At 35.6% G+C, this 21,528-nt stretch overlaps 1 protein-coding gene and 1 pseudogene across 2 annotated transcripts in view; one reads left to right on the forward strand and one right to left on the reverse strand.

Annotated features, from left to right (window-relative positions):
* Positions 1–21,528, forward strand: part of CEP350 (centrosomal protein 350) — a 153,387-nt gene that overhangs the window by 41,627 nt on the left and 90,232 nt on the right. For both annotated transcript variants that reach the window (XM_017888813.1, XM_017888814.1), the window contains exons 6-11: positions 1,411–2,033; positions 8,632–8,745; positions 11,841–11,954; positions 17,335–17,481; positions 19,229–19,887; positions 20,895–21,016. In XM_017888813.1, coding sequence (XP_017744302.1) covers positions 1,411–2,033; positions 8,632–8,745; positions 11,841–11,954; positions 17,335–17,481; positions 19,229–19,887; positions 20,895–21,016 — 1,779 coding nt within the window. The remainder of the gene's footprint in view (positions 1–1,410; positions 2,034–8,631; positions 8,746–11,840; positions 11,955–17,334; positions 17,482–19,228; positions 19,888–20,894; positions 21,017–21,528) is intronic.
* LOC108539861 (40S ribosomal protein S24 pseudogene) lies at positions 5,525–5,952 on the reverse strand (annotated as a pseudogene).

A 21,528-nucleotide genomic window follows, 5' to 3' on the forward strand; every position in this document is an offset into this window, starting at 1 on the left:
CCACACGTGGCTAGTGGCTGCTGTTTCAGACATTCAGGTCCAGCCTGTTGTTATGTCTGGTTTTATAATTTTCTTGACTATCTTTTTCATGATTCATGTGCTCTTCTCACTGCTGAAACATTTGTCTTCATTAGCCTCCCTTTTCATGAACTGCTTTCCTAAAATAAGGCTCAGCCAGGCACAGTGCCTCACACCTGTAATTCCAGCACTTTGGAAGGCCGAGGCAGGCGGATCACCTGAGGTCAGGAGTTCAAGACCAGCCTGGCCAACCAACATGGTGAAACCTCGTCTGTACTAAAAATAGAAAAGTTAGCCAAGCATGATGGCACGCGTCTGTAATCCCAGCTACTTGGGAGGCTGAGGCGGGAGAATCGCTTGAACCCGGGAGGCAGAGGTTGCAGTGAGTGAGATCATGCCACTGCACTCTAGCCTGGGTGACAGAGTGAGAATGCTTCTCAAAAATAAATAAATAAAATCTAAAGTAAGGCTTATTAGAATGACATGTAAAATAAAAATAGTCTCTGGAGGAAGATTTTTGGTAGTGTTTTCTATGAGCAGAGAATATGGACTTGTGAGAGGTACTTTGGCTTTGCCCAGCCTTCTTTGCTTACTCCTGATTTTCTAGATACACTTTACAAAGTTTGAAGCTGCCAAAAACTACTTTGTGGTTAAGAGATTTAACATTACTAACCACATTTATTTGGAGGAAAATATTTATTGTACCTCCACTATATTTCTACCCCTAGTCTATTTATTAATTTTGTTCCTTATTTAGAAGTGACATATATGAAATGCCAGTATTTGAGAACTTCTTTCCCTGGTACGTAAGATTTTATAGAGTAGCAAATAACACATTTTATTGACAAATGTCAAGTGAATACCCGAAGTCAGATTATAATCCTGTTTTCTGGAGTTCTTAGGAAATCTCTCTACATATCTTTTGCATATTTCTTATTTTATAATATGCAGATTGTTATTTAGATTATTTGCCATTTTACTTGATAGAGGGGGTATTGAGCATTGAGTTATAATATTACTAATGGTTATTTTGCAATCTTTAACTTACTGGAATTTCTAGGCTTTTTATTTTTTGGTTTCTAATGCTAGCTTAGAGTTCTCATTCAGTTTGTATGACTGGTTTCCATTTGACTAGTTTTGTACTTTTATGAAAAGCTTTTAAAAGATTTAGCTTTAAAATTGACAAGTAGAAACTGTATGTATAGTATACAACATGATATTTTGGTATATGTATACCTTGTGGAATGGCTAAATCAAGTTATTTAACATGTATTACCTCATATTCTTATTTTTTTTTTTGTGGTGAAAACACTTAAAATCTACTCTTAGCAATTTTCAACTATATAACATGTTATTAATTATAGTCACAGAACTTATTATTTTTTATTGTAGGGAAATCCATGGTGCACCTTCCAATTTGAGTTCCAGCCATCTGGAGTCAAAGGATGTATATTGTGTAGATGTTAATGAAGAAAAGAGTGAGAGTGATAATTGGATGATAGGCAGTCGAGAAGAAAGGAATATACGGAGCTGTGATTTTGAGAGCTCCCAATCATCTGTCATCAATGATACAGTTGTTAGGTTTTTAAATGATCGACCAGCAATTGATGCATTGCAAAGTTCTGAATGTTTGATTAGGATGGGAGCTTCTACGAGAACTGAGGAAGAAATGCCTAACAGAACAAAAGGAAGTGAGAACAATTTGAAGCTTTCTGTGAATAACATGGCCCATGATATTGATCCAAAAGTGTTACGACTAACTGACTGTTCTCCATCCTCTACTAGTACTTCTAATTCCCAAAGATTAGATATTCTAAAGCGGCGACAACATGATGTCAAACTGGAAAAACTTAAGGAACGGATTAGAAAACAGTGGGAACACTCAGAAGAAACAAATGGCCAGGGTCAGAAGCTGGGTCATATTGACCATCCAGTAATGATTGTTAATGTTGATAACTCAGTAACACCAAAAGTCAGAAAAGTGGCAACAGCACCCCCTGCTCCAGCATATAAAGGTTTGTAATCAGTCTTTATATCTTCCTCTCCCTGCTTCTTTGTTCTTCTTTCTCCCTAGGATGTATTTGAATAGAGAGGATCATCTTTGGAACAGGATGTTATTCTTGACTGCATAAGCACTTTGGGAGGCCGAGTTGGGTGGATCATGAGGTCAGGAGATCAAGACCATCCTGGCTAATATGGTGAAACCCCGTCTCTACTAAAAATACAAAAAAAATTAGCCGGGCATGGTGGTGGGCCCCTGTAGTCCCAGCTACTTGGGAGTCTGAGGCAGGAGAATGGCATGAACCTGGGAGGCGGGGGTTTCAGTGAGCCGAGATCGCACCACTGCACTCCAGCATGGGTGACAGAGTGAGACTCCATCTCAAAAAAAAAAAGAAATTATTTCAATATACATGTTAAAAATACAGATTCCTAGATCCAACACTAGTCCTAAGTCACATTTTCTGGGGCTGTGGTCCAGAATTGGAATTTTTACTGAGTCCTTCAGGGGATTCTTGTGGTTCGAGAACCACTATATGAGCATTTACTAAGTTATACAAATAATAATTGATACTATTTTCAGAGAACTGAAAGAATACTGCCCTTATATTATGTTGCCATTGTATTTGGATTGTTATTAGGAATTACTTAAAAGTAATATTTAAAAGATAATTCCATTTCCAGTGAATATTTGAGTACAGAATATTTTGGCATTGGCATTGATCCTGTTGATATTTAATTTTAACATGAATGATTTACTGTCCTCATATTTAAGAAAACAATATTTAAATCACATTTGTGCCAACATTGGTATTGGTAGTTTTCATTAGAAAGTGCTCTTCAAGCTTTTTTTTTTAAAGCCACTCAAGTTTTTATTATTGGTGTGTTTTAGAGGTTTCTTTTTTTCTATTTTATTTTTATGTTCCTGAAATTTATTTTCACAGGCGTCATCATGTGAAGTTTTTAATGAAGGGTGATTTCTTGATTTAGTTTAATTCGTATTAGATTTTTGTTATTTAAACTCTGCCAGGTACGCTTTTTTCAACTCAAAAAACTTGAGTTGGCTTTAAAAAAAAAAAAAAAAAGCTCTGAAGAGCACTTTCTAATGAAATCTACCAATGCTGGCACCAATGTGATTTAAAATATTGTTTTCTTAAATATGAGGAAGTAAATCATTCATGTTAAAATTAAATATCAACAGGATCAATGCCAATTGCCAAAATATTCTGCTACTCAATATTTTTTGTGGGTATTTTTTCCAATTTTAGTTTTTGTATATATGGCTTAAGGTAGTTTTGTATATATGTTATATATATTATAACATACACTTATATTTATAATATATATAACATATATTATAATATTAATATACAATTATATATATAATATATATAATAATTTGTTTCTTCTATTAATTAATTAATTTTTTTTTTTTGAGGCACAGTCTCACTCTGTCGCCCAGGCTGGAGTGCAGTGGCATGATCTCGGCTCACTGCAACTTCTGCCTCCCACGTTCAAGCAATTCTGCCTCAGCCTCCTGAATAGCTGGAATTACAGGCACCCACCACCATGACCAGCTAATTTTTGTATTTTTAGTTGAGACAGGGTTTCATCATGTTGGCCAGGCTGGTCTTGAACTCCTGACCTCAGATGATCCGCCTGCCTCGGCCTCCCAAAGTGCTGGAATTACACAGGTGTGAATCACCGCGCCCAGCCTGTTTCTTCTATTAATTTTACGTAACAATCTACGGCACTTTTTTTTATTTTAAACAGTTTTTTTTTTGTATTTCTGTATCGACTCTTAATTTTTCTCTAACAAGTTTTGCAGTTTTTGTAGACCTAAGGCATCTTTAGTCATTTTTCTCTAAAAACACATCTACTGCATATAGTTTTCGCCAGTTATTAGTTTTATTTTGTATTGTTTACTATGTTTTGCTAGTGATCTTCATTGTGAATTAGATAAAAATGGATAATTTGCATTTCATTCTAGCTAATTTGCGAGAAAATTGTGACCAATTCACTTTAGAATATGGAAGAATTGTCATTGTTCAATATTATAAGTAATAATATTTTTTATTAATAACTTACTAACACAATTCTTTAATATTTTTCTAGTCATTTGTGTATCACATCCATACCGTTAACACAGCACATAGCAAATGGTGAGGTCAAAATACTCTTTGTTGGTTCCAAGATAGTGGTTACCCCAAATCTTTGCTGTAATTAAATACAGACCCATTAAGTACAGATTGCACATTTAAGTTTTGTTCTTTATACAAGTCAAAGTTCTGAAATACCAATGGTTATTCCACTAAAAAAAAGTTAAAATGTTCAATTTGAATTCATATTTTGTAATAATTAATAAAACCTGAAAGTTAAAACAATTCTGTAGAATGAGAGTGAAAATCTTAAATGTAAGTTTCTTTGAGTTGATGACTGGATTTCCCGTAGTCCTTTTACTATTTTTTTAATGTGCTAGTTTTTATATTAAAATATTTTATAAATATAACTTTTGGAGGGGTTACTTTAAAAAAGATAGCAAACATTTGAGAACTCATTATAGAATGTAGCTTCCAGTGTCCTAAGCAGTGGGTTTTTTTTTTTCCAACAATGAAAACTGTTTTCTGACAACTTTTGGTAGTGTAAATTAAAAGCATCTTAAAATACTGTATTCTAAAATGACATTTTAAGTTCGTTTGTTTGAAGACATAATAAATTCATTTTGTTCTCAGTCCAAAAGATGAAAAGAGTGTACCTCGAAAAGTTCTGTCACTCTTGTGCTTGGGCCCCTTTCTGGAGGTTACTTGTGTTAACAATTTGTATATCCTTCCAGAAATAACTTTTGCAAACATAAGCAAATAGGAGCATGTGTGTATTGTGTGTGTGTGTGTGTGTTTATTTTCTTCCTCTTTCTATACAGTTATTAGCATACTAAACTCATTTTGCACCTTGATTTTTTATTTATGTTTTTCAAAAAAGAAACATGAGAAGTGCTCTGTGATTCTGCTTTAAAAATGGGAAATGGTGAACACGAATGGTGTTTATGTGATTCTTTCTTGTACTATATTTAGTTGTTTGCATATCTTTTTCTTCCTGGTATAAATGCCCATGAAGATAAAGAGCCTATCTTGGTCACCCTTCTTTTATCTCAGAACCTATTACAGTGTCATGGACGTAAGTAAGTGCACAGTAAATTTTTTATTTTAGTCAATAAATTTAACCAGTAAGAAAAAAAGTGGACAAAGCAATGGAAATAAAGAGTTGGGGACAGAAAGATAAACTGATGGAGATAGTGAAATCTTCTTAAAGTTAACATACAAGATGCGAATACAAAGAAAGACTCTCATAGGGATAAATGTTTCCTAAAGAGGAGAGGAGAAAAAGAGGGTTAAATAGTTGAGCAGTGGGGTTAGGTGATGGTGGAAAGTTGAGAAAGACAGAAATACATTTGCATAGAGCTACCACACTTTCTTTTTTTTTTTGAAAGTTTTTTACAGTTTATTAATCCTCATGAAAAATCTGCAGTTATCACAGGTAAAGTCATTGCAGAATCTTTACTCCTATTTTTAGCCTTTGCAGTCCCCCTGACTTTCTTCATTCTGTTCTTACATTACTTTTGCTGTTCCTTGGGGTCTTTTTTTCTCTCATACAGGCCATGTCTTGGAAGTCTGTGTTTGGTCTCATTTTTCATTGCATAATCCAAGGAATCATAAATTATGCTGAAACCATTTGTCTTGTCACCAGCAAAATGGGTTCTGAATCTGAATACAAAGATGACATTGGTGTGGCTTTGTACATTTGGGCTAGTTTTCCCCAAATTTCTGTCTTTGGTACTGTTACCTTTCCAGGGTGAAGGACATCTGTGACTGTTTGTGCTCCCTGAGGTAGTTGATTGGTTATGACCTTCCTAGTACAAATAGTTACTGTGTCATTCATGATGGCAGTCAGTCCTCAGGCAGCTAGGCAGAATCGCCACACTTTTTTAATGGCATACTATATTTTGCAAAACTGAACACTACGTTTATAAATTTTTTCTCGTATGTAGGTACAGATGTAATGGTGTGTTCCTTGCCACAAATGTTGGGTGAAATTAAACTTACGCTATTGTGCCTAATAGCTGAATAGATTATTTACTATTAGATAAGTAATTAATTTGCCAGTACATTTTCTCTTATACCTTTAAAGTACTACTATCAGTTTTTTACTCCAGCCTATTCTTTACATTGATTTAATTGTACAGTTATGTATAGGTTGCTAATTCTTTGATAAGTTGAACCAATCTTTTTTTTTTTTTTTTGAGACGGAGTCATACACTGTTGCCCAGGCTGGAGTGCACTGGTGTGATCTGGGCTCACTGCAAGCTCCGCCTCCTGGGTTCATGCCATTCTCCTGCCTCAGCCTCCCGAGTAGCTGGGACTACAGGCGCCCGCCACCATGCCCAGCTAATTTTTTGTACTTTTAGTAGAAATGGGGTTTCACTGTGTTAGCCAGAATGGTCTTGATCTCCTGACCTCATGATCCACCCGCGTTGGCCTCCCAAAGTTCTGGGATTACAGGCGTGAGCCACCGCGCCCGGCCGAGCCAATCTTAAGATATAAATCTTTGTACTACTTTGGTTATCATCTATATTCATTGTTTTATTGTTTTTGACAAAACAAAGTTCAGTGTATTTGTTGAAGAATAGTGATTATTTTATTTTATTTTTTGAGACAGAATCTCAGTCTGTCGCCCAGGCTGGCGTGCAGTGATGCAGTCTCAGCTCACTGCAACCTCCACCTCCTGGGTTCAAGTGATTCTCATGCCTCAGCCTCCAGAGTAGCTGGCATTACAGGCGTGCACCACCATGCCTGGCTAATTTTTGTATTTTTGGTAGAGATGGGGTTTTGCCATATTGGCCAGGCTCAAACTCCTGGCCTCAAGTGATCCACCCGCCTCAGCCTCCCAAAGTGCTGGGATTACAGGTGTAAGCCACCGTACCCAGCCAAAGAGTGGGGATAAATTTGAAGTGGAAACCTAAATGGTAATTCCTAGGAAATTCCATATGTGTAAGGTTTCTTGAGAAATTGAAAAAGTATGTTTGAAAGACCTATTTTCCACACTTTGGACACAATTTGTCCGAATAAACAGCAGCTTGCCCATTTGTTCAGTCATAGGCAAAAACAGGTAGATGGTAGCAATTATAATGCCTGTCTTCAAAGACAAGAAGAATACCTAGTATTGTCTCTCCCTTCATCTGGAGAAGGGTAGTTCATGTCTTTGAAATTCATGATTTATGATCAGTATTCTTTTATCATTTAATTTAGTGCTTCTCCACTTCCAGTCTTTTTGAATGAATGTATATTGGTTTGTCTCACTGGTGCTTACTTGTCTTAAATAGTATGTGTTAACATACTATGTGGTAGCTAATTATGCATTCCTCTTTTAAAAGCTTATAAAAGCTGCTCAACAGCATTAGTTATTAGGGGAATATGAATCAAAACCACAATGAGTTACTACTTTATACCCACTAGGGTGGCCATACAATAAGTATTGGCAAGGATGTTGAGAAATTAGGACCCTGATACATTGCTGGTGAGAATGTAAAATGGTACAGCTGCTTTAGAAAACAGTTTGGTAGACTGGGTGCGGTGGCTCATGCCTGTAATCCCAGCATTTTGGGAGACCAAGGCGGGTGGGATCACTTGAGGTCAGGAGTTTGAGACCAGCCTGGCCAACATGGTGAAACTCTGTCTCTAATAAAAATACAAAAATTATCTGGGTATGGTGGTGTGTGCCTGTAGCACCAGCTACTTGGGAGGCTGAGGCAGGAAAATCACTTGAACCCAGGAGGCGAAGGTTGCAGTGAGCTGAGATCATGCCATTGCACTCCAGCCTGGGTGACACATTGAGACTCTATCTCAAAAAATAAAGTAAAATGAAATAAAATAAAATAGGTAAGATAGATAAGGTAAAATAAATAAAATAAAATTTGGTAGTTCCTCAATAAGTTAAACAGAGTTACTATATGACCCAGCAATTCTACTTCTAGGTATAATACCCAAGGGAATTTAAAACATGTCTACACAGAAACTTACACAAGAATGTTCATAGCAGCATTATTAATAATAGCCAAAAGTAGAAAAGCCCAAAGGTCTATCGGCTGATGAATGGCTAAAGTATTGATATGGTCATGCAATGGACTATCACTTGGCAGTCAAAAGGAATAAAGCCCTGATACATGTTACATGATGGTTGAACCTTGAAAACATGAGAAGTGAGATAAAAATAAGACACAAAAGACCACACGATACATGATTTGGTTTATATGAAAGGTCCAGAATAGGAAAATCCGTAAAGATAGAAAGTAGATTAGTAGTTGCCAGGGCATGGAGTGGGTCATACAAGGAGTGACTGCTAATAGTAATAGGTACAGGGTTTCTTTCAGGCTGATTAAATGCTCTGGAATTAAATAATGACAATAGTTTTGCAATTTTGTGACTATACTATAAACCACTGAATTGTACACTTAAGCGTGAATTTTATGTATGTCGATTATATATCACTTTAAAAAGTATAACAAACAAAACTTATAAAGCAACTTTGATAAGAATATTCTCTGTTACTGGTATGTATTAGGTTTCAACCCTTCAGAGACCAAGATTCGAACACCTGATGGGAAAGTGTGGCAGGAGGCTGAGTTTCAAAACATGAGTAGAGAACTGTATCGAGATTTAGCACTTCACTTTGCAGGTGAGAATAGAACTTTCTTATGTTTTGGGTGTCATACATGCTCTCTAATTTATAATGTTTACATATAAAACTGTCACCAAACTAACAATATTTTCCTTCTCTAACTGCACGGCATACTGAAGTTGTGGTGGTTTGAGGCATAAGGCTCTCTTAGCCTCTAGACTCAGCTCCAGGGTTAAAATTAGCCTACATGGTTAATGAGGCAGAAACTAGGCTATGTTTAAACTGAGGGACTTTCAGAGTTGGGACTGCCTGATTTGAAGGAAACATAGCAGAATTTAGTTGAAGTTTACTTCTGCTTAGGCCTCTGAGATCTTCGACGTAGTGATTTGTCAGGCAGCAGATAAGATACTTACATGAGAGCAAGATACCAAAAGAAAAATAAGTATTATAGGAAGGGAATAAGTTGGAATTAGAACTAAGAGGAACCCATGGAAGACTGGGAGATGGTAATAGGAAGGTCACACTAATAATGGTACAACCTACCGAATAGTATGAGCTTGGGCAAGATGCTGAGTGGTCTTTTGTATTTTTTACAGTTGAGGAAATGCAGGCTCAAAGAGTCATTTTCCTAGGGTTGGATAGAGTAGTTAAGAATTGAAGCCAAGATTCGAAACCAACTGTGATTCTAAAGTATGAGATCTTTGTAGTAAGCCCTCATAAAGCTTCTACTAATACATTTCTGTGGCATTAAGTGTCCAATCCAGTTTTCTTGCTATTATTATACAACAACACTCGATTCAGAAATTTTTTTCTCATGTGGAAAGGAAGAATAATGTAGTAGTTAAGAGCAAAGATTTTGGAGTCAGCTTTCAAGGGTTCCAGTTCTGCCTCTGTCACTTATTAGTTGAGTATACTATCTGTGTTACGTAACTTCTCTTTATTGGTTTTCTCATCTGTAAAATAGGAATAATAATATACCTCGTAGGATAGTATCATTATAGACTAGTAGACTATGTCAGAAGACTTTCATATTCTGCCTTCTCTCTTGTTATGGTAGATGAACTATGGATGTTCCTAGCTAAGATTCACCCATCTGCTTGTGTTTTAGATTCCATTTGCTCTTATGTATTTAAGGATGTTACTTCAGCCCTGTTGCCTTTCTTTTGCATCATCAAGTTTTCCCTCTCTACCAGGTCATGCTCATCAACATACTATGTGATAATGTGCTGTTATATCAGTCAGCGTAAAAGAACCCCTCTTTTGGCCTTACTTTTCTCCAGCTGCTGCTCTGTTTATTTCTTGTGTTCAGCAAAACTGCAAACAGTTGCCTTATGCTCATTGTCTTCAATTTGTCTCCTGTCTTTCTCTTAAATCCTTTCTATAGGTGTTTGTCCCTATTTATCAAGATCATCAGTGACTTCTACATTGCTAAGTAGTGCAATATTTAATACTAATTTGTTATCATGATCTGTCAGCAGCATGATTGATCACTTCTTCTTTGAAACTGTTCACTTGACATCTGGAATACTTTAAGTATCTGGTTTTCCTCCTAAATCTAACTATTATTTTTCAGTTGTTTTTTCCTAATCATCAGGATGCCCTGACCTCAGTCCTTAGTGCTTGGGCAGGCAGGCTGGCTGGCTTTCTGTCTTTCTTTCTTTCTCCTCTCTCTTTTTTTTTAAATTTCTTTTTCTTTCTTACCTTCCCCCCTTCCTTTTCTTCCCTTTCTTTCATTTTCTGTCTCTCCAATCCCCCTCCCTCTACTCACTCTATTTTTCTTTCTTTTTTTAAAGCTTGTCTATATGCACACAGGACAAATTTATCTAGTCTCAGGTCTTTAAATGTTCCCTGTTGCTAGTGATTCCCAAAGTAATGTCTTTGGCCCACACTTCCCCTGTGAATTAACTTATATCCAGCTGCTACTTCCATGTCTCCCTTTGGATGTATAATAGATTTCTCAATCTTAATATATCCAAAATGGAACTAACTAATTAAATGTGGTCATGGTATACCCTTTAAACCTGCTACTCTGGTAGTGTCTCCATGTCACTTAATTATATCCCTTTCATTGTTCAGGCCCCCAAATCTTGTCACTCTTGAGTATCACATCCCCGCCTCTTAATTTTGTATGTAATATTGTCTGAAATATACTTAGAATATAATCACTTTCACCACTTCTGTCACCACCACCTAGATCGAGGCCACCATCAGTTTCCTATCTGGATTATTCTGGTAGTCTCCTCACTGGTCTTCCTCTATCTGCTCTTCTTCTAATGAATCTGTTGTCATCATAACTTGCTAAAAATTAATTTAGATCATGTTGCTCCTTTGTTCATAATCTCTCAAAACCTTCCATCTCACTCTTGAGTGAGACCTGAAATTCTTACAATGGCCTAAATAGCCCTACATGATCTGGCCCGTAGTTATGTCTCTGACCCTAGTTCCTACTATCCTTTTCTTTGTTCAGTCCACTCACACTGACTTGCTTGCTGGTTTTTTTTAGATACTAGGTATGGTCCTGCTTTACGGCCTTTACTTATACTTATTTCCACTCTGTCCAGAATATAGAACTCTACACATATTTTAAAGTACATTTATTCAGATCCATAATTGAGGTTAATTTTTTAAGCTTAACATGTGTAATCAGTTTATTTCTGCAAGTTGGATTTTTAAATAATTAGTAATAATGTATATATAAAATACCTTGACATGTTTTACTAGCATCATCATAAAGCCTTAATTTAAGAATATTTTATTGAGTATTTTGTAAAGTTTTTATATAGAAATTTCTAAATGAAATAGGAATCTGTGAGAGTGCGCACCTCTGAGATTCTATAAAATGCAGTGATCCTGACTTGGAAAGCATTTATGAAACTAAGTTAATTTCTCAAGAGTTTCTTAGAAGAATAAATAAATAACAAAGGATTGGAACCCAATAGTGGAGTAGTAGTAATCTTTAGATATTTTCCAACTCCTTTTTTCCATAAAAGGAGTTGATGTTGGTATTATAAGGGCCATAGAAATAGCCTCAATGTAGGTTTCTTTTTCCCTTCCTGCAGCATATACTTTACACTGATTTTTCCTATAGGGGGAGGATAAGTAAGTGAGTGAGAATCATTGTTATATTTACTGTAAATGTTTCTGCTTTTCAGATGATATTTCTATAAAGGAGAAACCTGCTGAAAAAAGTAAAGAGAAGAAAGTAGTCAAGCCAGTACGAAAAGTCCAGAAAGTAGCACAGTTATCAAGTACAGAATGCAGAACAGGTTAGTTTTCTCAACAGGTCCATCCTTTTTTTTTTTGGTTGATTAATTTTTTCATTATACTTTAAATTCTGGGATACATGTGCAGAACGTGCAGGTTTGTTACATAGGGTATACACGTGCCATGGTGGTTTGCTGTACCCATCAACCCGTCATCTGCATTAGGTATTTTTCCTAATGCTATCCCTCCCCTAGCCCCCCAGACCCCGACAGGCCCTGTTGTGTAATGTTCCCCTTCCTGTGTCCATGCGTCCTCATTGTTCAGCTCCCACTTATGAGTGAGAACATGCGGTGTTTGGTTTTCTGTTCCTGTGTTTGTTTGATGAGAATGGTGGTTTCCAGCTTCATCCATGTCCCTGCAAGGGACATGAACTCATCCTTTTTTATGGCTGCATAGTATACCATGGTATATATGTGCCACATTTTCTTAATCCAGTCTATCATTGATGGACATTTGGGTTGGTTCCAAGTCTTTTCTATTGTAAATGGTGCTGCAATAAACATACATGTGCATGTGTCTTTATAGTAGAATGATTTATAATCCTTTGGGTATATACCCAATAATGGGATTGCTGAGTCAAATGGTATTTCTAGTTCTAGATTCTTGAGGAATTGCCACACTGTCTTCCACAATGGTTGAACTAATTTACACTCCCACCAACAGTGTAAAAGCGTTCCTATTTCTCCACATCCTCTCCAGCATCTGTTGTTTCCTGAATTTTTAATGATCACCGTTCTAACTGGCATGAGATGGTATCTCATTGTGGTTTTGATTTGCATTTCTCTAATGACCAGTGATGATGAGTTTTTTTTTCATATGTTTGTTGGCTGCATAAAAGTTTTCTTTTGAGAAGTGTCTGTTCATATCGTTTGCCCACTTTTTGATGGGGTTGTTTGTTTTTTTCTTGTAAATTTGTTTAAGTTCCTTGTAGATTCTGGATGTTAGCCCTTCGTCAGATGGATAGATTGCAAAAATTTTCTCCCATTCTGTAGGTTGCCTGTTCACTCTGATGATAGTTTCTTTTGCTGTACAGAAGCTCTTTAGTTTAATTAGACCCTCTTTGTCAATTTTGGCTTTTGTTGCCATTGCTTTTGGTGTTTTAGTCATGAAGTCTTTGCCCATGCCTGTGTCCTGAATGGTATTGCCTAGGTTTTCTTCTAGGGTTTTTATGGTTTTAGGTCTTACATTTAAGTCTTTAATCCATCTTGTAGTTAAATATTACTGTTACCAAATTTCTCATTGTTTGGCAAATATGAAAAATTAATACATTTTATGTACCATGTGTGTGTGCACGTATGTGTGTGTGTGTGTTAAGGTGTAATTGACATAAACTGCACATATTTAGAATGTATAGTTTGATACATTTTCATATTTTTATACATCCATGAAACCATTTGTTCACCATATGTTCATCAACGTACTGAACACATCGGTCATCCCTCCAATTTTTTTTAGTGATTATTTTTAATGTAAGTTAACCAGATTAAAGGTAATTTTTAGGTTGTGAAATTTATATACAAGGGGGTTGTTTCTGATTGTCACTAAATCCTTTCACTTATTCTCAAAAGATAATAAATGTTGCACATCAGAACTGTGGCGTTCCATCCCATTATTGGTCAGGTGGAACTCTGAATTGATCAAGGATGGAAAGAAGATAATTCTCTAGTTCCATAACATTTTGGCCCTCATCCAGATTGCCCAGATTTATGACTAGCTTTGTTCCTTTGGTAGATGAGCTAATTTTAGTGTGCCTTGGTTTTCACATATGTAAAATGGGAAAGCGGTAGTATTTATCCCACAGGGGTGTTGTGAGAACTAGGAGTTAATACCCCAAAGTGCTCATATGCCTGGCACTTGATAAGGACTCAGCTGTTAGCTATGACTCCATTAATAATAGTAATTATTATTTCTAGCCATATTGAAAATGGCTATTTAGAATGTCATATTCATCTCAGTGAGTAATTTGGGCCAAGAGAGTGGAGAAAGTTGGGAACCTGTCACTATCAATTTAGAGACATTCTAAATTCATTCATTCATTCATTCATTCATTCTACAAATATTAATATTTTTGAGCATTTGCTGTATGTGAGGTACTGTGCTGTACTAAACTTAGACAATACATTGGTAAGCAAGATGCATCTAGCTGCTGCCTTCATGGAGCTTATAGTCTTGTCAGGAAATAGATATGTGGTTACAATAAAGTATAATGAGTGCTGCGGTAAGAGGTCACAGGATGTTATGAGAACACCAGGGCAAAACTGATGGGGTGCTGGTTTTGATCAGACTTCCGGTTTTCTAGTCATACGCTAATCAGTAGAATGGCGGATAACACATTCTGTGACGCCCATTGTTAACTTTAGATGTCATCATAGAGTGACACTTGCTATATACAGATGAAAAAATAAAATGTTACAAAAACCTGAGTTATCTGAGCATTAACAATTGCATTTTATTTTACTTTATTTTTTGAGACAGTCTTGCTCTGTCACTCAAGCTGGTGTACAGTGGCTTGAGTGGCTTGGCTCACTGTAATCTCCGCCTCCTGGGTTCAAATGATTCTTGTGCCTCAGCCTCCCGAGTAGCTGGAATGACAGGCATGTGCCACCACGCCCGGCTAATTTTTGTATTTTTAGTAGAGATGGGGTTTTGCCATGTTGGCCAGGCTGGTCTTGAACTCCTGGCCTCAAGCAATACGACTGTCTTAGCCTCCCAAAGTGTTAGGATTACAGGCAGGAGCCATTGCACCCCAGCAATAATTACATTTTTAAAAAGTATTGTGTTTCATGTGGCATTACGTAATACTGTTTTCAGAAGCATAGTAGACCACTAAAACGTACGAACACTGATCTTGAATTGTATTCATCCAGTTTTATGGTAGGCTAATTCTCATATATGCACTGTGGCAATGAGCTAGAGAGTCATTAAATGTGTTAAAGCTATATTAATAGTTTATGTAGTGAAAGTCCTTTTTTTTTTTAAACCAGTGACTGTGTGTAACTCTTCCAGAAAGTTAGAATTTAGAAATAATCACTTAGTATATTCAGATGCCAACATGTATAAATAGCTACCCAGCGTATTCGTGGTTGCTTGTTTTTGATTCAGAAAATCAGACTGAAATTGAAGAGAAGCCTGTTCTCTCATTTTACATAAGAACATAAAGTTTCTTGTAAATAGATTGAGCAGTATACTTAAAACCCTTTAAATATTTTAGGTCAACTGTATAAGGTTAATAACAAGGTGCAAAAACATTTCTAAAGTAAACAGCACACATTAAGACCTTTTTATAACTGATGTTTTCATTAAAATGATACTTCCGTTTAAACTTATAAATTAAAGCCCTTTTTAAAGAAACTCTAAATGGAATGTCTTTTATTATAAATACAATAAAATAGCATCACAGACAGCTGGGAAAATAGAAGAAAACAGATAAAACCACTATCCAGACTTAAATAAAGAACAAGTATTACTTTGTATGTTTCCTTACATTCATTTTAAAATTGTAATAGTATGTTATGGTAATCACTGTTTATGTAAATTTTTTTGTATATGTAAAATTTCATTGATTTTTGCATCTTCTCAGAGGAACATTTCTATTGTTTCTTATGAAAATTGTGCTTTGTAATAGCCACACAATATTCTAGTAGAAATAGTAATTATTCACCATTATTCAGTATTTAGTTACTTCTGATAGTATAAAAATGATACAGTCAACATTTTCATTTATTTTTTTCTTTCTTTTAGATTATTTATATTGTATAAGTTTCTGTTTGTTGGATCATTGATCAAGGGGAATGAATACTGTTGGGTCCCTGACACATAATCCCATGTTTGCCTTTTTTTTTTTTTTTTTTAAAGAAACTATACCCACTTATATTTCAGCAAGTAATGTATAGGCAGGATGATTTTATTATAATTTTACCAGCATTGGCTATTAATGTAAAAATGTTTACAATAATTTAATTAGGCTTGAAGTGCTACTACATTATTTTCATTGTCATTCTATTTCTTCCTTCCTTTCTTTTCTTTCTTTCTTTCTTTTTTTTTTTTTTTTTTTTTTTTGGAGGCAGGATCTCACTCAGTGTCCCAGGCTGGAGTGCAGTGGCATGATCTTAGCTGACTGTATACTTGAACTCCTGGTTTCAAGTGATCCTCCCACCTCAGCCTCGTGGGTAGCTGTGACTACAGGCACGCATCACTGTACCCAGCTAATTTTTTTTTAATCTTAATTCTTTGTAGAGACAGGATCTTGCTGTGTTTCCAAGCTGGATTCGAACTCCTGGCCCCAAGCATTTCTCTTGCCTCAGCCTCTCAAAGTGCTGGGATTACAGGCATGAGCCACCAGGCCTGACCTCTATTTCTTATCTTATTTTGCATTTAAACACTTTTATTCCATGTTTATTTTTTGTAGTTTCTATTTTGTAAACAGTCTTTATTTCATTTTTTTTTTTAGTCACTGTCTATTTTGAGATGATTGCTTAATTTTTAATTTCTTACATTCTGAAGCTAGTGGATGAAAATCCTTTTTTCTCCTGGTAAACAGTTGTATTTATTGAATCACTTATTTTTTTGAATTTTATGATGTGAGGACCTTTTAAAATGATTATACTTTTTAAATGTTACTGTTTTGTACATAGAAAAGTGGTGTGTACTTTTGGTATATACCTGTAAAATATAATGTGAAAGTCCCTGTAATACCATCCCCTTCAAAAGTAATCATTGTTAACTCTTTAAAATGTTATGTTTCCTCAAAATTTTACATGTTCTTTGATTAAGTCTTTTTTTTTTTTTTTTAGCAAACGTATTATTTTATTGTGTGCCATGTATGGTGCTAGATATTGGTAAACCAAACACTGTTGTGTGTTAAGACATATTTTTGTTTTGTCAAATTTGCTGCCTTCGTTCTTTTTTTTTGAGATGGTGTCTTGCTCTGTCGCCAGGCTAGAGTGCAGTGGGGTGCGATCTCAGCTCACTGCAACCTCTGCTGCTTGGGTTCAAGCGATTCTCGTGTCTCAGCCTCCTTGGTAGCTGAGATTATAGGCACCCTCCACCACGCCTGGCTAATTTTTTGTATTTTTAGTACAGACAGGGTTTCGCCATGTTGTCCAGGCCGGTCTTGTGCCTTGGTTCTTGAGGTTTAGGAATCATTGTTTGGTACTTAACTTTCAAAGCATTTTACATTTATTTCAGATGTGTGGGTAAATCAAGATATAAACAAACAGTTAACTGACTTGGGGAGGTTAGGGTTTAACAATATCATCATTTGTAAATCTTTTGACCTTGACAGATAAGCATAAGATTAATAATAAAACCTGTATGGTTGAGTAGATACACTTCTTACAATTAAAATTTAAGTTTTAATTTCAGTGCAATGTATTTTTTTAGGTAGTAGTCATCTTATAAGTACATCTTCTTGGCGAGATGGACAAAAATTAGTAAAGAAGATTCTGGGACCTGCACCCAGAATGGAGCCAAAACAGCAAAGAACAGCATCAAGTGACAGAGGTGGAAGAGAAAGAACTGTTAAATCTGGTAAGTAACTATAATTAAAATTGTTGAGAAAACAATTAAAAATTGCTATCAAGTACTCAGAGAAGGAAAAAGTACTCTTAAGAATGTGTTAGGACTTTGCTTTATAATTTTGAATGTAGCTCAAAAAAGAAAAAAATGTTCTATTGGGCTTGTTTATGGGTAATATCTGCATATAGGTGTTATGTTCATCTTTATGAATAATTTTGTTTGTGTTGTATTAATTACATTTAGCTGTCATTGTGAATATGAAAGCATTATTTTAATGAAATCATATTAGACTTTTAGGGACCTTAGAGAGAATCAAGTCCAACCTGGTTCATCCCAACATATTCAAGCAAACATGTACAAACATTCACAAGGTTGGATTTTTTTATTTGACAGATTAGGGAAACAGGATCCAAAAGAGAAGTGATTTTTCCCATGGGTATGTAGTCAGTGGGTGTCAGATTTGGTGGCAGAACTGTTTAGTTTGACCCTCAAGTCCACTGTTTTTCTCCTATCAAAGTTTCTTGAGTAAGCACTATTTCAAATAACTACTTTTTTCATGAACACTAATTTTGAGAAGTGAAATAAATACTCATATGCCAGTTTTTCTTTTTAGCAGCCAAATTTGTTTCAATTTAATGTGAACTTCTGGAGTGGATTCAGTAAGATGCAGTTGCAACTATAATTTGGCATATAGAAGTCAATGTACATATACAATACTTTGTATTTGGGCCTCTTTACTTTTATCTAGCTTGTAAATACGCTCATGTGTATTCTCAGTCTAAAGCCATGTTACCAGATATTTTGATGATAACATGATTTTTTTTCCTGAATATTTTAAGTTTTTCCATCTTTCACTGGAGAGTTGTAGAGGCTTAACATTTATTCAACAAATATTTACTGAGTGCCCACTACATAGTAGGCACTGCTGTAATCTCTTGGGCTTCAAAATAAGCAAAATAGACCCAAATCCCTGGCTCTGTAGAAGCAGCATTCTAGTAAAAGGAATCATTATAGTATTCATATGTTTCTTGCTAAACTTTGCCCATTTTCTCTGGAAATAGGGTAAAATACACACAATTTTAAGAATATTTGAGCATTTGTTATATAGATGTTTAAAAATGTAAATATGATCAGATGAGAGACTAATGCTAATCTTTTCCTTATATCAACGGGAAATATAAAGTTTCAGAAATCCTTTGATAAACTTGTCTGAACATAGTGCCATTTCATGTAATTATGAAATGGATCAGTGTTGTAGAATTTTCAGAAAAACTAATATTTTCAGTGCCATTATTATTTGGCATATGCAGTCTGGTCTTTGCAAAGTTTTAAAAAATATATTTTTTATGATTATTAAGACATTTCCATTTCCTTGCTTCTCAATGGGATGCCTTCCACTAAAAAGACTGTTGACTTTTTTAACAGCCTTTTGAGAGAAATAGTAACATTGAATATGTATATGAGAGAAAAATCGAAATGCTATTCATAACAACCATAAGAGCTATCCTTTTTTTCCAGAAATATTTCAAACCGTATTTAAAAACAAACCAAGGAAATATAGTTTTTCAGAAGACTGAAATTCTTTTACTGCTAAAAAGGGAAGCTTTTCTTTCCTTTTATAATGTTCTTCAGAAGACTATAGGATATTTGAATTTGAGTTTAAGTTAAAATGAAATTCTCTAATTTTCTTGTTAATGCAGTTAAATCTTAGGAATGAGTATAGAATTTCACTATATCACTAACAGTTCATACTTTGCAGGGGGTCACATTGGAAGAGCAGAATCTGATCCCAGGCTGGACATTTTACATAGACATCTTCAACGAAACTCAGAACGTTCAAGAAGTAAATCTCGGTCTGAAAATAATATAAAGAAACTAGCTTCATCTCTTCCAGATAATAAGCAGGAGGAAAATACTGCCTTAAATAAGAACTTTTTACCTGTTGAAATTCGTGGCATTCTTGATGACCTACAGCTAGATTCTACAGCTCACACTGCAAAGCAAGATACTGGAGAGTTACAGAATCAGAAGTCATCAGCACCAGTACACGCTCCTAGGAGTCACAGCCCAGTGAAAAGAAAACCTGACAAAATAACAGCTAATGAGGATCCCCCTGTTATTTCTAAAAGGCGCCACTATGACACAGACGAGGTACGACAGTACATTGTTAGGCAGCAAGAGGAAAGGAAGAGAAAGCAAAATGAAGAGAAGAAGGCTCAAAAGGAGGCTACAGAACAGAAAAACAAACGATTACAAGAGCTCTACCGGAAGCAGAAAGAAGCCTTTACTAAAGTGAAAAATGTGCCTCCTTCTGAGCCATCAGCAACTAGGCGACTACAGGAGACTTACTCCAAATTGCTACTAGAAAAGACCTTGCTTGAAGAGCCATCTCATCAACATGTTACGCAGGAAACACAGGTAATAGTAGTGACATATACAAAGGAGAGTCATTCATGGTTAGGAAACGCTTATTTGCTATACTGTTTAAACATTACCCATCATTCCTAGTATGCTCAGATAATACTAATAAAAATCATGGCCTTCATGAAGTGTATTAAATATGAGGAGTAATGTGATAAATGTGATAGAAAATAAAAGCTGAATTAAGAATTTCCTACAGTGATTGTGACTGATTTATTTTCCTCTCATCATTGCTATTAGTTAAATCCCTGAATAGTTTTCATTGTAGTGCTGAACAAATACAGTTGACCCTTGAACAGTGTGGGGATTGGAGTGCCAACCCCTTTGCAGTTGAAAATTCACATGTAACTTTTGATTCCCCCAAAACTAATTAACTAATAGCCAACTGTTGACCGGAAGCCTTATAACATAATGTTGATTAACACATGTTTTATATGCTGTCTATATTATACACTGTATTCTTGCAGTGAAATACACTAAAGAAAATGTTATTAAGGAAATCATAAGGAAGAGAAAATATATTGACTATTCATTAAGTGGAAGTGGATCATCAAGGTCTTTATCCTCGTCATCTTCATGTTGAATAGGCTGAGAGGAGGAGGAAGAGGAGGAGTTGGTCTTGCTGTCTCAAGGGTGGCAGAGGCAAAAGAGGTAGAGGTGGAAGTGGAGGTAGGAGGTGTGCACCACCATGCCTGGGAAATTGTTTATTTTTTGTAGAGACAGGGTCGCACTGTGTTGCCCATGCTGGTCTTGAACACCTGGACTCAAGTGATCCTCCCACTTCAGCCTCCCACAGAGCGTGGCTCCCTGTTGGATTTTAGATGGCATTTAGCTATTAGTAACGTTTGTTTTTAAGACAAAATAAATTTTAATTGGTTTTGAGAAAAAAACCCGTACATTTTATGATCTTTGTAGTGCTGAGGTGACTTAATGTTTATCTTAGGTGCTACCTGAATATATCTTTGTGATAGAACTCATATAAATTTGATGTCCTTTTCTCCTAGGCCAAACCAGGGTATCAGCCATCTGGAGAATCTGACAAAGAAAACAAAATGCAGGAACGTCCCCCAAGTGCATCTTCCAGTAGTGACATGTCTCTCTCGGAACCTCCACAGCCTCTTGCAAGGTAAAAAGGGAAGAATGAAAGATGATTAAGTTCTTTCTTTTCATGAAATTTAGTGGAGTGGTCTGTGTTCAGTGTATTTTGTTGACCTTTGTGAACAAGAGGGCAGAGAGGTTTATTTAGAAATTGGTTCATATCTTCTGAAATTTAAGCATAGTGCACATCTGTACTTACTGTATGCCCTAGGCCAATTGTTCAAATTTTACCTTTTAATGTAAATGTCAGTTTCTTTTACAGCTGGAAGCACTCTTGCCTTCACAATAAAAGTGTGTTGGATGAATGAATGACAATGAAATTTTAAAGTGTTTGTGGTTAATAATTTTCAGACAGGATTTCTGTGTCCACTGCTATTTAAGATTTCTTCTTGTGTGTAAGAACAATTTATCCATTGTACTTTCAAGAGCTACCTTTGGATATGCTTGTGAACATACTAATAAGGACTAGGGAGGGATCTGATTTGATTTCAGATAGTCAACAGACTATTTTACCTTAAATTTTCTTAAGAATTTTTTTTT

The sequence above is a fragment of the Rhinopithecus bieti genome, unplaced genomic scaffold (genome assembly GCF_001698545.2).
Source record: "Rhinopithecus bieti isolate Rb0 unplaced genomic scaffold, ASM169854v2 scaffold_15676, whole genome shotgun sequence".
In the NCBI taxonomy this organism is placed as follows: domain Eukaryota; kingdom Metazoa; phylum Chordata; class Mammalia; order Primates; family Cercopithecidae; genus Rhinopithecus; species Rhinopithecus bieti.